We start from the raw sequence: 15,624 nt of genomic DNA, 5'->3' as shown, positions 1-15,624 counted from the left end.
TGTGATGTCTACTTTATATAAATATATACTTTTGTGTGGCAATTTTGTTTTCTTTTATGGCCATTAGGCTTACAAGAAAAACATACCAAATTCTAAAATCGCTCCACATTAAAAGTTTATTTTACTCCTTGTGCTTTGTGACCTGTAACTACCAAAAATAACTTAAAATCCCAGACACATTATATTCTGTAAATCAGAACAAATAAATTAATTTATTTGTAATTACTTTCCTTAACCTGCACTAATTATGCACACATTATGATTGCAAAAACTGTAAAAAAACAACAATATTTTTCATTTTTTTTTGCATTTTTCTGTATTTTTTTTATAAGTATATATATATATATATATATGTGTTATATCAAATTAAAGCCCTTTCTGTCCTTTAAAAAACAGTATATAATATGTGTCGGTGCAATAAATGAGAGAGATGCAAATTGCAGTTGAACGCAAACAGCAAGAAAATGCAAAAATTGCTTGTGTCATTAAGCGTAAGTCAAGCTTCTGAAGCGGTGTCCTTAAGGGGTTAAACAACCTAATAAATTTGTGTGTATGTTTGCCACTTTCTTTTTCTCTTTAAGCATACACCCCACATACATTTCTAAAATGGAGCAGCTACCAACCTAATTCCCTTGGGAAATAGTCAGAGACCATTGTTTTACTGCAATGTGATTTTTTTTCAAAGATGTGCATTATTTTAGAAATTGTCCATGATTACATTGCACAACTGAACAGGATACACTGCATTATCAAAAACACTGAAATAAGGGGTGTGGCTTCAACACTGAAGGGTGCAGACGCATGTCGGCTAAGCTCCTGTGGCTGGCACTGAATACACCAGATTTGGGGTATTTACATACCCTACTCTACTTACCTACTCTGCCCGAGTTCGGGACCGGCACCTCAGCTCAAATTGGGGAAGACGACTACTGAGATATCACTGACCTCCTGAAATCACGGGCTAGGCTCAAAATGGCGCCGCATTTGGACCCACACTATTCCTCCTCCGAGGAAGAACTCCTCGATGCACATGACAACATACCCTGTGCTAAGGGTATACTCACACCACCACAAGGGGAAGACCTGACAGCCCCAGCTACAAAGGGAGATATCAAGGCTCTGATGACCAAAATAAGAGCCGTCTTCAACGCTGACCTGGACATAATCTGAGAGGATATAACAGTGGTACAGCCAGAGTACAGGTCAATGAGGACAACATTTCCTCCATAGCCCAATCAGGCACTAACGAGTTACTACTACAACTCCAGGCATAACACAAAACCATGCAGGTTAGATTGGAAACCCTGGATGACGCGCAATAACCTAAAAATCAACGGTATCGCCGAATCTCGAACCGCGCATGAACATTCTCACTTTATAAGACGCATTTTGGCTACTCTACTGCCACATGCTCTGCAAAGGGTATTCAGGTAGACAGCTGCTTCCGGCTTACTAAATCAAACCGGGTACCGGCTGGTGTGCCCAGAGATGCTTTGGTACGCTTCCCACTGCTTTTCGACAAGCTGGCCTTGCAAGACGCAATGAAAACCAAAACACCCTTTCAGTTTGAGGAGATGCAACTCCAGTTTCTAAGGACTTATGTTGTTCCAACTTGGAATGGAGAAGGTCCCTCCGACAAGTCACAAAGACCCTGCGCTCTGCCAACATCAGCTACAAGTGAGGCCCCTCTCGAGCCCCAACAGTCAGCAGGGATGGACACCGTGGAGGACTCTGCAACATTCCTTCAGGGACTGGGCCTTACTCTGCCTTTAGACAGCACGGCTCGTCTAGGTCGCAGCTGGGACGTTCACAGAATTGTCCCCTTTACCCCACACTCCACAGCTAATTACTCTAACCAGGGCATACAGCTTCTTTGTCTTTTCACCCATATTACTACATATATATATTTGTACATTAGAGAAATTAAACAAACAAGATTTAAGGAATCTGTTTTAAAATGTACCAGTTCTTTACACAATCAAGTGTATCCTTGCTAATTAGAGATAAAACACATTTCTAAGCACAAAGACATCTACACTCCTCTATTTAAAATGAAAACAGTCAAACGTGTTAGAGGAACACTTCAAGCATCATAAACACTACAGGCTACTGTAGTTATGGTGTCAGGTGGGCCCCCAAAGTAGTGAGTCAATGAACCCAGGGGGTCACCAGGCGCTGCTCCCTATGTCTTTTCTTGCAGTCTCCTGAGCTATGCAATGCATGAGCGGATAAGCTCTCAACCAATGAGCCATGTTCTGCACTGCCAAGCTTAGCTCAGAGCTTCCAGATCTCATTAAGATAGAGAGAGGCGCCGGTGGACCCCTTGCAAAATGCTAAATCGTTTTCAATTTGTTTGAATACTTATTACAAAATAATATACACTATCTATAATACTTTTACGCATTTTAAAATTATGGCAGTTTGCCTTTAACAGAAAATGAAAATGGTTCTTCAACATACTATACTAAACGTGTCATGCTCCCCAATATAAAATAACTATAAGCCAATCACAACTAGTACGCCATGATAAGAAACCACATAGTCCCTTACTGTACTGGTTTCATTTCTAACGCTTATGTAATGGACCAATACCTGTGTCAGAGTCTCTCTCTTCATTTCTAGATGGGCTGAGGGTGAAGGGAAGCTTGCGTTTCAGTGAAGACTTTTCTTTCATATCTTTACCCATTTCACTCCTATCCAGTTTAGGAGTTCTGCTGTAGGAGGTGATCTTCTCCTTATTCTTAAACATGAGAAAAAATAAAAATATTTACTGGCAAATATTTATTCAGAAATAGGCATTTAATAAGCAGTAATGTAATTAAAACACAATAAACTAACATTTAAGCTTTATTTTGTCCCCAAACACACCTGACACTGCTTTAACCCCTTAAGGAACAAACTTCTGGAATAAAAGGGAATCAAGACATGTCACACATGTCATGTGTCCTTAAGGGGTTAAGTAGAATCGTGTAATATTCTTCCTCCTCTGTGCTGCCATATTTCAGCTCCTATTGGGTAATAAGCCAGGAGCCTTACTAACTTTGTATTCATTTTGCGAGCAAGTATTACAGTATAGGGAAGACCTTCCATGGTGATCTTGGGAAATAAGGTTCCAAAGGCATCTATTTGTTACCACAAGCCATTGGGACCAACTGCTGCTAGGAAATGGCAGGATATCACAAAAGAAGCACTGCCAATTGCCACATTTTATAAAAAAAAAGTCTGTTTACAAGACAAAGTAGTCGATGCTTTATCACATGCATGTATTTTCAAATAAAAATAAAAATAAAAAATTGAATTAAAAAAAGTGACAATGCCTCTTCAAAAAACAAAACAAAAACAAACCATTGAAGTGGTGTAGAGGATTACCATACAGTGGTGGTTGTGGTGCAAGCAGTGCCCTGGCTCTCTCCATGTCAGATGTTAAACCGTTTTAGAATGTATTGTCTTCTTGATCTGTTAGATACCATTTCTTTTAGGAGTGATAAAGTATGCTCCTAACCAGGACCTTCCAGCTCTTCTGAAGTCTAATGAGACGCAGTGCCTTGTGGACCCCAAATAAGAAGTCAAACAATTCTAAAAGTGTTTGACTATTTACAATTGGGAAGCAAGTACTAGGGTGCTCTTGGCACCATACCCACTACTGTACACTTTTGAGCATAGGTGCTCAAAAGGTAGATCCCCAGATAGAGCAGAGGTGCTTAAAAGGTAGATGCCCAGATGTTTTAAAACTACAGCTTCCATGATGATTTGCCATTCTAAAGGCACGCAAAGCATCATGGTAGTTGTAATTCAACAACATCTGGGGATCTACCTTTTTGGGCACTCCTGCTTTAGAGGTTATGATGCTTGGAGTGTTCCTTTAACTCTAAAAGAGAGTCAAGATTAAAGCAAAGAGGACCTGAGGTCCAAAAAAAAACCAGTGTATAACATACAAAATACAGATCAATAAAAATAGTGTATAACAAACCGTGTTCTTAACTTTATTTCAGATACATAACAAAATACACATATGCATACACACGCACATATACAGAAATATAAGTATGTGGAAACGGCAGCTAGACTGCGTATTAGGTTTAGAATCGTATTGTAGTAATAAAAAATTAAATGTTTGACACATTCAAGGGAATACTGTAAGCACCAAACCAACTTTAGCTGAATGAAGCAGTTTTAGTGTCAGGCTCACTACTCAATTCTCTGCCATGTATGAGTTAAGTAATTTCAGTTTCTGTTGATGCATGCCACATTTCCCCTGGCTAGGACTCACACAGTCAACATGAAAAAAAATAAAGGTTTCATTTTCAAATAAGATGCTGTAGCACAGTGTGTTTGTGTTAGAAGTCATCTCCTGCAATTGAGCATTAAAGACACAACATGATGCGGTTGCATACTCTAGTAGGCTATTAAGATATGAATTCTAAATGAAACCCTATGGAAGCTAAAAATGTAGGACTTTTTCCAATAAGAATGAGTCACAACCAATGATAGTGTGACTATGGCTGCATAAACAAAGTGATTTAAATCCTTAAATAGCAGAACATTGAGAATAATCTATTCATCAAAACCACAGTCTATGTAGTCATGCAGTGCAGAACTGTAATGCCCGTCGATGCCATAGACAGACATGCAGTTCCCTGCTGGTACCAACAGGCTCCCCTCTATCAGCTAAGCCATTTTTTAGTGACCCCATACTTTTTGATGTGCTGCATGCAGTGCTGAAAGTTAGCACGGCAGGTTGCTCTTTAAATAAGCATTTAAATCAGGGATCGACCGACATTGATTTTTTTTTTGAGCTGATACCAATAAACTGAACTTTCAGGCCGATAACTTACCGATATTCTGTACATTTATCATTTTGAAAAAATAAACTATTTCTAAAGGTAAATGCACAACATATACATGCCACGTGTAGTGGATGCAGTGTGTTTAGACAGGAGAGCTGTGTGTGTTTGTGTAGTGTGTGTAGTAGATGCAGTGTGTATATATAATGCAGTGTGTGTGTGTAGTGTGTGTGTGTGTATAATGCAGGTATGTAATATTGGGCAGGGGGACATGTTTTAATTTAAATTTATTTACATTTTTAAAAAAATTATATATTTTTTTGTCCCCCCTCCCTGCTTGTTACCTGGCCAGGGATTGGGGATATAGCATTCCCTGGTGGTCCTGTGGCATGGTCTGTGCAGTGGGGCCCCCCAGCAAGCTCTTACCTTCCCAGCAGCTCCCTTCAGCTCCCCTGTGTAAAGCGTTGCCATGGTAACCAATGGCAACACTGACGGCCGCGGGACTCCCGAGATTTACACAGGGGAGCTGAAGGGAGCTGCTGGGAAGGTAAGAGCTTGCTGCAGGCCCTCCAGGACTGCCAGGCTTGTCATGGGCCCAGCGGTCCTGGTATGCATTATCGGCAATATCGGTATATCTCTACAGGCCGATAGCGATATTGCCAAAAATACGGAAAATCAGCCAGCCCGATAATCGGTTGATCCCCAATTTAAATGCCTATAGCTAGAACTTGATGTAATCTGAATCTCTGCTCACACCAGGAAATTCAGGTCAAAAGATACCTGGCGCTCCCCTGTATCACCTAGGGATATTTTAGGGGCCTCAGACTGACAGGTGAGCTGCATACAGAGCTCAGACTGAGTTTTGCATACAGCACTTTCATTGGGGAAATCAACTAGGGAATTCCTAGCAGATAGAAACACCATAGGGTTAAGAAGGAGTGAGATTAGCATTAAGGTTAAAAATTAGGGCTAGGAAAATTATTAGGGGATGGGTTAGGATTAGGAGGAGGTTTATGATTAGATTTAGGGCTAGGATTAAAGATTTTGATTGTTACTTTGCAGAAATATACAGTCATGGGAAAAATAAAGCACACCCTCTTTGAATTCTTTGGTTTTACCACTCAGGACATAATGACAATCATCTGTTCCTTAGCAGGTCTTAAAATTAGGTAAATTCCTCAGGTGAACAACACATGACATATTACACCAGGTCATGATTTATTTTACCAAAAAAGTACACCATTGCTGCTTCCAATTGAGAGCCCACGTAGCACACAGGTGCTGCTAATCAAATGCCCTTGATTCATTGATCATCAGCAAGTGTGACCATCTCTATAAAAGCAACAATTTCAGCAGTTTGCTAGTCTGAAGCAGTCAGGTATGTTTTAACACAAGGAGGAAAGACATCAGCGATTGTTACTGCCCATCAAACTGGGAAAGGTTCTAAGGCCATTTCCAAACAATTTAAAGTCCATCATTCTACAGTGAGAAAGATTATTCTAAAGTGGAAAACATTCAAGACAGTTGCCAATCTTCCTAGGAGTGGACGTCCCAGCAAATTCACTCCAAGGTCAGATGGTGCAATGCTCAGAGAAATTGCAAAAAAACCAAGAGTTGCCAGGAAAATAGCCTCTTCTGTCCAAAAAGCACATGACAGCATAACTTAGGTTTGCAAAGTTGCATTTCAATAAACCACATGAGTTGTGAGCAATGTCCTTTCGACAGACAAGACCAAAATGGAGATGTTTGGCCATAATGCACAGTGCCACGTTAGACGAAAACACGCACAGCATAACAGAACAAACACCTCATACAAACTGTCAAGCACGGTGGTGGAGGGGTAATGATTTGAACTTGTTTTGCAGCCATAGGAGCTTACAGTCATTAACTTCTTTGTATTTTTTTAATTATTTATTTATTTTTAAATTCTTTATTTTTGTACTGCATAAGCTTTGAACAGATGCATGCGAGGTACCCACAAGGCAATCCCTCCAGCTGATAATTAACAGTTGAACATAGAGGTACATGTTGAATCTAGCACATTTTTTATATAGGGACAGGTTGGGTGTTAAACAGTATATGTGTTCGTCGCTTAGGGTGTTTAGGTATTCTCATAACACAATGCAACAGCGCTTTACGATCTAGTTATGATATTATTATGCTGTGTCAAGAACTAGTATGTGCAAATGAGCTAAGTGTAGAATTAAGAGTTTGCAACATATTCAGGTACATGCATATAGACTATGTGCTGCAATTGCATACATTTTTAAAAGGTAAGTAGGATAGTTTTAGGCTTTCCGACGTGTCTATAGTGTGTGAGCATTTTAATTTTTAGTTATTTAGACAGATTGGTAAACATGCACGAGCGTGTTATATAGCAAACTAGCAGGCATATAGATTAAGGTGACGCTTTTGGGTGAGATAATACAGGCTTGTCGTCAGCCTCTTGAGTAAGATTAAAGGGATGCGTCCCGGCTACAGTAGGCAAACACACAGGTGCATAGCCAACAGGCTATCAGTAATGGCGTCAACATTAGTATTAGATACAATAGTGCAGAGCTCTGTCCTGGCGAGTTAATGCGAAGATAAAAAGCTTTGGGGATGGTGCTATAGCGGATATCAGGGGGTTGGGGCCACTGGGTACGCAGAGATGTTAGAAGCAATGATTACTGTGGGTAGGCAATCTAGGCTTAACAAATTTAAACAGATTAAACCTATGAAACAAGATGGGCATCCAACCGGAGTTCCACCAGACAGTACATGGCTGTAGAAGTCCACAGTGCGTGCAATGTACCATGAGGGACAGATCTCTGTCACCTAAGTAGTAGTTAATGCCAGTATGGTTGTGGGTGTAACAGCAAAATTAGGGTCACAACAGTGAGAGGTACACAGTAATTGTAAAGACAGGGTTACTCATATGTGTGAAAGAGATGCTCTATCATAAACATTCCTGCTCTCCTGTTTAACGTTTTATCATGCTTGCTGCTATGCTAGAAAGGGCCTATTAACTCAATTTATTAACTCACAGCTTAGTAGCTCACGGCCTGCCCTAGCGTTATACAGATGCTAGGATGCTCATTCGTGTTCTACGCTTATGTTACTGAAACAGAAAACAATTTTGCTGTTAAGAGTTATAGGCAGTGCTAGACAGCTGCTAAAATTCCTATAATGCTGTAAACTTAGAGAAAACAAACATGCTTTGCTTATTAGAGGCTGAGTCTATGGTGGAGATAGTCACTGTGGTCTGGTGTGCTCCTTGGTGTCAACCGACGCCTTTTTTCACCTGTTGGCAGGGGCCTGTCTGTGGGATCTTACGGATGGCTTCTCCGGTCGGAGGCTCAGCCTTGGTTGTAATCCGTGGTGTGTTCACTCGTTTGGTGCCGATGCTCGCATCCACGGGTGGAGAGCATTGGGTTGATCCGTGACGGGCGCGGGTGCGTTGGTTCGGTGCGGCTGGCTTAGCAGTACCGTTCTCGTGTGTGTGGGGGCTGACGTTTGCGCTCGAGCAGCCTAGGTTTCCGGTTTCTCTCGGCTGTGCTTGGGAGCCGGTGCCTGCGCCCCAGTGGCCGGGCTTTGTTTCCCTCCATGGTTGCTTTTGGCGCCCACATGGCCGGGTGGCCGCCTGGAAGACCCTTGTTGGGATGCCATATTGTCGCCTGCGGGTGAGAGGCCGGATCCATGAGGCCACCGTTTTGGCAGCTTGGCGATAAGGCACTCCCCTGCTACACAATATCGCACAGAAGTGCAGGCATAGTCGGTCCAGGGTTTCCAGGGGGTGGGAGGGTACCCTCGTGCTCCCTCTCCCTGGGTCTCGCCGGGCGGCCATTTTGGGTGTGCCTCGACAGTCCTGTGTCTCGGCATGCTTTGTGGCCGACCTGACTTCTGCCATCCCGGCTCACCCGGGAGCCAGGAGCTCCTGTCACGAGCGTGGGCTATAGGCCCAGCCGAGACAGTGGGGAGAGTGTGGAAGTGACAGGGTTAATGACACCAGACCTCTGGTTACCTGTTGCTAGTCCCAGCAACCACTCAATTAACCCCTGCAATCCTTTCTACACTAACCCCCTAGTACACACTTTACTGCCACCACCAAGACTTTTAAACCCGGGCGTCTTAGGTTACCCCACACACAGGAGAATTATAGAATCACAGTTCTACTTTTACTGATCAAACACATATAATTAACCCTTTTTGGTAACGTGTTACCTGCTTTCCTCTGGAGAGTGAAGCTCTTATAGAGAACAGAGACACAAACTGATTAAGTAAATATTTAATCTGACAAAAAAGATTCACAGTGCTGAGTACAAAATACAGAAATAAATGACATACAGATAACAAATTACAAAGCAGTACATAAAATAAAATAGGAGAAAACACAAGAAATTCCTTACATATATTTACCCCATATAGATTTCTTGTGGGAGTCTTAGATGGTATTGATCTCCTAGAAGTTACTGACAAAAGAAAAATGAAAAACTCAACTCTGGATAGTCCAGCACCCTCATTATATATCTAAACTAGTTATTTCTCAGTGGGCAGACCCCTGGGGGGGATCAGAGGGGGTTGGTCTGGCAGTCTATTGCCCACTCTGAAATTCCTTGTGTCCAGCTCTGGTGATGGCTATCTAGATGTTTTATGGTCTAGGCCTGGTGCAAGATCAAAGACCACAATAAATGCCATCCCAAGGTTTACAAAAAAACAACTCTTAACATATATAAACACACATCAAAAAAGAACTCATGCTTTTGGCATGACAGCTCCTTTCCCCCACGTCTGTGCGGCTTGGCAGTCAGACTCCGCCCCCCAACTTCTTTGTATACCAAAGTATTCTAGAGACAAATGTGAGTCCATCTGACAGCTAAAGCTTTGCCGAAATTGGGTCATAAAACAGGAAATTATTTCAAGCACAGCTGTAGATCTACAACAGAATGGCTGAAAAGAAAAGAATCAAGGTGTTGCAATGGCCCAGTCAAAGTCCAGACCTTAACCCAATTGAAATGCTTTGGAGGGTTTGCTGGCACACGCAAATGCCAGCAAACCCCAATGAACTGAAGCAACTTTGTAGAGTGCGCCAAAATTCTTCCACAATGATGTGAGAGACTGATCAAGTCAAAAAGAAAATGATTACTGCAAAAGGTGACTCTACAAGCTATTACACCATAAACGTGTACTTTTTACATATCGAATCAAAAGGTGTACTTTTTACGTAAGTGTACACATAAGGTGTAGTTTTTCACACACATACTGCTTCTCCGTTTTGCTTTTATATTTGTTAAATAAATCATTTACTAATGATACTAATTGTGAATTGGACTCACATATTTTCTCGTGACCTCCACTTTCTCTACCCCACCCCGTGACCTCACTGCAATCTAGGCAGGCTTATCCAAAGGGTTACTAATAGGTTACTCTATTGCAATACCAATGGGGAATTTGTCCCACTTATTGGTATATAATTTTTTTTTGGTTATGTGTGTTAACCCCTTCAGGACCGCTGACGGTTCAGGACCGTCAGCGGTAAAACGTGCGTTTGGACCGCTGACGGTCCTGAACCGTCATAACGGTCTGGGGCTACTTACCTGATCGCCGTCGGTCCCACGGCGGCGATCAGTGCTCCACCCGGTCCAGGGGGAGTGCCTGTTTGCCCGGGCAGTCCCCCACGGCCATGTGATCACTCGATCACATGACCGCAATAGGTGTCTGTGTATCTGCCTGCAGGGGGACTGTCTGTGCTGACAGGCAGTCTCCCTGCAAGTGAAAAACCCAAAAAAGAAAAACCTGTAAAATCAGTGTAAAAAAAAAAAAACAAATTAATATGTGTGTGTGTATATATATATATATATATATATATATATATATATATATATATATATATGTATATGATATATATACACATGTATTATATCTATATATAATATATGTATATGTATCATATATATATAATGTCATATTTTTTTTTAAAATTCTTTATTTTTGATATGCAGGAGATGACAGTTATGCTTGCAATGCCACAATAGCAGTTATAAGCATTTCAAAAACACAGGTACATGGCATATGTAGATCAGTTGCACATTTTTTGAATATAATGAACATGAGTAATATAATAAACAAGAGTAATAAAGATATGTTTCCTAGTCAGGTCTGGTGTTTATCAAAAAAGCATAGCACATTTTATAGTTTAAGTACATTATACTATCCAAAGTTAGGTAAACTCAAGTGTGGAGCCTCTTATGGGCGTGGCAAGATTTGAGTACATTATACTATCCAAAGTCAGGTGGACGCAAGTGTGGAGCCCCTTATGGGCATGGTAAGAATGGGGAGTCAGCGTAGTGTTACCTGCGATGGAGTTATACCTCCTTCTTCTTGACTATGTGTTGGCATTGTAGTGTTGGTTCCTCAAGAGGAGGGGGGGGTTAGTGGAATTTAGTGAGCGGCGGTGGTCCCTCGACCGTGCAGTATACAGACCGCCAGTTAACAAGTATCAGTGCGTCCTCTCTATGTGTGTGCATTTTTCTCGCTTGTGGTACAATTTGGTCGATCATCTAGAAGGCTATTAGGCATCACATTTGTATTACCAGTTGCACATTAGTAAAGGAAATGGAAAATAAAAGAAGAGAAAAAACAAAAACAAAAAAAAACAACCCGTAAATAAAGGAGAACAGCAATACAAATAAAACAAAAACAAAAACAATCTCTAACAGTGGTAGGCATGGTGTATTAGAAGTGGTGGAACACACAAGTCCCCATGAGTTTCTCAGGTGAGTGAACCCTTTGTTGAGGCTCCTTGTTGCCCTCTCGGGGTAAATTCCCGAATGGTGGCCGGGTTCAGCTGGGACAGTCCTGTTCCGCTCGTCGGTGGGGCCTGCAAAATGCCCGTTGATTGTAGGTGCGCTTCCAGCTCCTTATATCCCTGTGCTCTGTGGGTAGTCCCGTTTAGTATAAACATTACAACTCGTGGTGTGCCCCATCTATAGGGGATATCTTTGGCTCGAAGGTGTTGTAAGAGAGGCTGCAGTGATTTCCTCCAGGTGAGTGTGCTCTTGGTGAGGTCTGGGAAGACTGTAATGGAGGTGCCCTCGAATGGAAAGGGGGTTTTACCCCGCAGAGCCGTTAGTAGTGTGGCCTTGTCATTTAGCGTTTGGAGTCTGAGTATGAGGTCGGCCGTCGCTGTTGCCGGCGCTCTGGCCGGTTTAGGTAACCGGAACATACCATCCAGCTTTAGGGACTTTGCTTGCTTTGGTGGGAGCAGGCCTCCGATGAGGCGCCTCATAAAGTGGGGCAAGTCGGCGGCGTCGACCGAGTCCGGTATCCCCCTGACTTTTAGATTATACCGCCTCCTCTGATCCTCCATAGCGTCTAGCCTATCTGATGTAGCTAGTTGCTGTCGTGCCAGGTCTGCCACTTGCTTTTCCACCTCCGATATCCTGGTATCCTGGGCAGTAGAGTGGGCCTCCAACAGGGAGATTTTAGATGTGGCCCCTGCTATGGCCTCTTTGTATCCAGCCATGTCAGTTGCTAGGTCTTTGCGGAGGTCCGCCAACATCTTTTTAATTTGGTCTGCGGTGACCGGGTCCCCGGTCCTCTGTGGAGCAGTTTTGCGGTCATGGCCCCGTAAGGTGGTCCCTCCATGAGGTCCGGCGTGAAGTCCTCCGAGGAGTAGGAGGTGAGGTCGTCGGCCGGCGCCATTTTGGGCCACGCGGCCTGCTGCGAGTTCCGCAGCATTTCTCCAATGTCTCTCCCTTGGGAGTTTCTGTCCGCTTTAGCCTTCTTCGTTTTGCGGCCCATAACTTGTCAGCCGGTTGTAGGCAAGGTTTGAGGGGTCTTTGGGCTTTGGGTTCCACCATAAAAGCTATGTTAGGGTAAGTTAGAGCAGGAGCTCCGAAAAGTGCGACCGCTCCGTTGCCTTGCTGATATATAATGTCATATTAAGTGTATTTTTATATTTATATATACGTATATTAATATAAAAATACACTTATATTTAAATTACACACGAATATATACAATATATATATAATTGCTATATATATGGTATATATATATATTATAAAATACAAATAATATGTTAATAAAAATAAATAAAAATAATTTTTAATAATTATAAAAAAAATATTTATATATGCAATTTTATTCTAACAGTATTTTGATATATATATATATATATATATATATTTATATCAAAATACACTTAGAATGTAATGATATATATATCTATGTATAAATAAATAAATAAAAACAATACGAAATATACATATGTCCATATACATAATTACATAAATAATTTCATAAATATACACGTAGACGTCAAATATATAAATATTTACATATATTAAAATTCTACGTGCGTATTTATGTAATATTTTTACCTAATTAAGTAATTTTAATGATTGCAATTTGAGGGACCTGCCTGCCAACCCAGGCCGAAAGTCCAGATAATGTAATTTTGCTAGCACTGTGTTTAACCCTGTAACTTTCTATGACACCCTAAAACCTGTACATGGGGGTACTGTTTTACTCGGGAGACTTCGCTGAACACAAATATTAGTGTTTCAAAACAGTAAAACATATCACAGCGATGATATTGTCAGTGAAAGTGAAGTTTTTTGCATTTTTCACACACAAACAGCTCTTTCACTGAGGATATTATTGCTGTGATATATTTTACTGTTCTGATACACTAATATTTGTGTTCAGCGAAGTCTCCTGAGTATAACAGTACCCCACATGTAGAGGTTTTAGTGTTTGTAAAAGTTACAGGGTCAAATATAAGGCTTGATTTTACTTTTTTTTTTTATTGAAATTTGTCGGATTGGTTAGGTTGCCTTTGAGAGCGTATGGTAGCCAAGGAATGAGAATTAGCCCCATGATGGCATACCATTTGCAAAAGAAGACAACCCAAGGTATTGCAAATGGGGTATGTTCAGCCTTTTTTAGTAGCCACTTAGTCACAAACACCGGCCAAAGTTAGCGTTTCTTGCATTTTTAACACACAAACAAATATAAATGCTAGGTGGCTACTAAAAAAAAACTGGACATACCCAATTTTGAATACCCTGGGTTGTCTACTTTAAAAAAATATGTACATGTTAGGTGTGTTTCGTGGATTTATGACAGATAACGGTGTTACAAGGTCACTATTGATACATTTAAAATATATATATATTGAAACAGCAATTTCCTACTTGTATTTATAGGCCTATAACTTGCAAAAAAAAGCAATAAAGCATGTAAACACTGGGTGTTTTTAAACTCGGGACAAAATTTTGAATCTATTTAGCAGTTTTTTTCATTAGCTTTTGTAGATAAGTAAAAGATTTTTCAAGTAAAAGTCCAAAAACATGTTTTTTTTTTACATTTTTCACCATATTTTATTATTTTTTTTAAATACAATATATGACATAATACAAATAATAATATGTAAAGAAAGCCCCTTTTGTCCTGAAAAAAACAATATACCGTATATACTCGAGTATAAGACGAGTTTTTCAGCACATTTTTTGTGCTGAAAAACACTCACTCGTCTTATACTCGAGTCAGTTGTCTGTATTATGGCAATTTTCATTGCCATAATACAGACAAGGACCGGGGGCTGTCAGGAAGCTGTAACTTACCTTCACCGCAGCTCCTGTCAGCTCCCTTCTCTCTCCTCCGTCCGTACAGCTCCCAGGTCAGCTCCCTCTGCAAATCTCGCGAGAGCCGCGGGGTCAGAGCGTTGCCACGGGTTACCGTGGCAACGCTCCGCGCGGCCGCGAGAGTTGCAGAGGAAGCTGACCTGGGAGCTGTACGGACGGAGGAGAGAGAAGGGAGCTGACAGGAGCTGCGGTGAAGGTAAGTTACAGCTTCCTGACAGCCCCCCTCCTACAGCCCATCCACTGGACCACCAGGGAGTGAGAGCCCCCCTCCCTGGCCAGCTAACAAGCAGGGAGGAGGGACGAAAAAAAAAAATAATAATAATAAAAAAAAAAAATAAAAATAATAACATTAAAAAAAATATATATATTACAATAATAATTAATAAAATGCCCACCCCCACCAATGCTCTGCACTCACACACACACACACACACTGCACTCACACACACACTGCATACATACATACATACACACACACACACACTGCATTCACACTGCACTCAATTCATTATATACACACTGCACTCACACACTGCACTCATATACACACACTGCATTCACACACACTGCATTCACACACACTGCATTCATACACACACTGCATACACACTGCATTCATACAGCACTCATACACACACTGCACTGCATTCATTATATACACACTGCACTCATATACACACACTGCACTCATTATATACACACTGCATTCATTATATACACACTGCACTCACACACTGCACTGCATTCATACATACACACTGCATTCATTATATACACACTGCACTCACACACTGCACTCATACACACACTGCACTGCATTCATTATATACACACTGCATACACACTGCACTCATACACACACTGCACTGCATTCATTATACACACACTGCACTCATATACACGCACTGCACTCCATTCATTATATACACACTGCATTCATACACACACTGCATACACACACAGCATTCATATACACACTGCATTCATACACACACACACACTGCATTCATTATATACACACACTGTAAATAAATATTCAGTTAATATAACTTTTTTAGGATCTAATTTTATTTAGAAATTTACCAGTAGCTGCTGCATTTTCCACCTTAGTCTTATACTCGAGTCAATAAGTTTTCCCAGTTTTTGGGGGTAAAATTAGGGGCCTCGGCTTATATTCGGGTCGGCTTATACTCGAGTATATACGGTATAAC

General features: G+C 41.2%; 1 protein-coding gene across 2 annotated transcripts in view; it reads right to left on the bottom strand.

The window, feature by feature from the left end:
* ANKRD12 (ankyrin repeat domain 12) overlaps window positions 1-15,624 on the bottom strand; it is a 123,480-nt gene that overhangs the window by 45,594 nt on the left and 62,262 nt on the right. For both annotated transcript variants that reach the window (XM_063451563.1, XM_063451564.1), the window contains exon 3: window positions 2,593-2,740. In XM_063451563.1, coding sequence (XP_063307633.1) covers window positions 2,593-2,740 — 148 coding nt within the window. The remainder of the gene's footprint in view (window positions 1-2,592; window positions 2,741-15,624) is intronic.

The sequence above is a fragment of the Pelobates fuscus genome, chromosome 4 (assembly GCF_036172605.1).
Source record: "Pelobates fuscus isolate aPelFus1 chromosome 4, aPelFus1.pri, whole genome shotgun sequence".
Taxonomy (NCBI): Eukaryota; Metazoa; Chordata; class Amphibia; order Anura; family Pelobatidae; genus Pelobates; species Pelobates fuscus.
The sequence above is the reverse complement of the archived record's forward strand: the minus strand, read 5'-3'. Positions and strand labels throughout refer to the sequence as shown.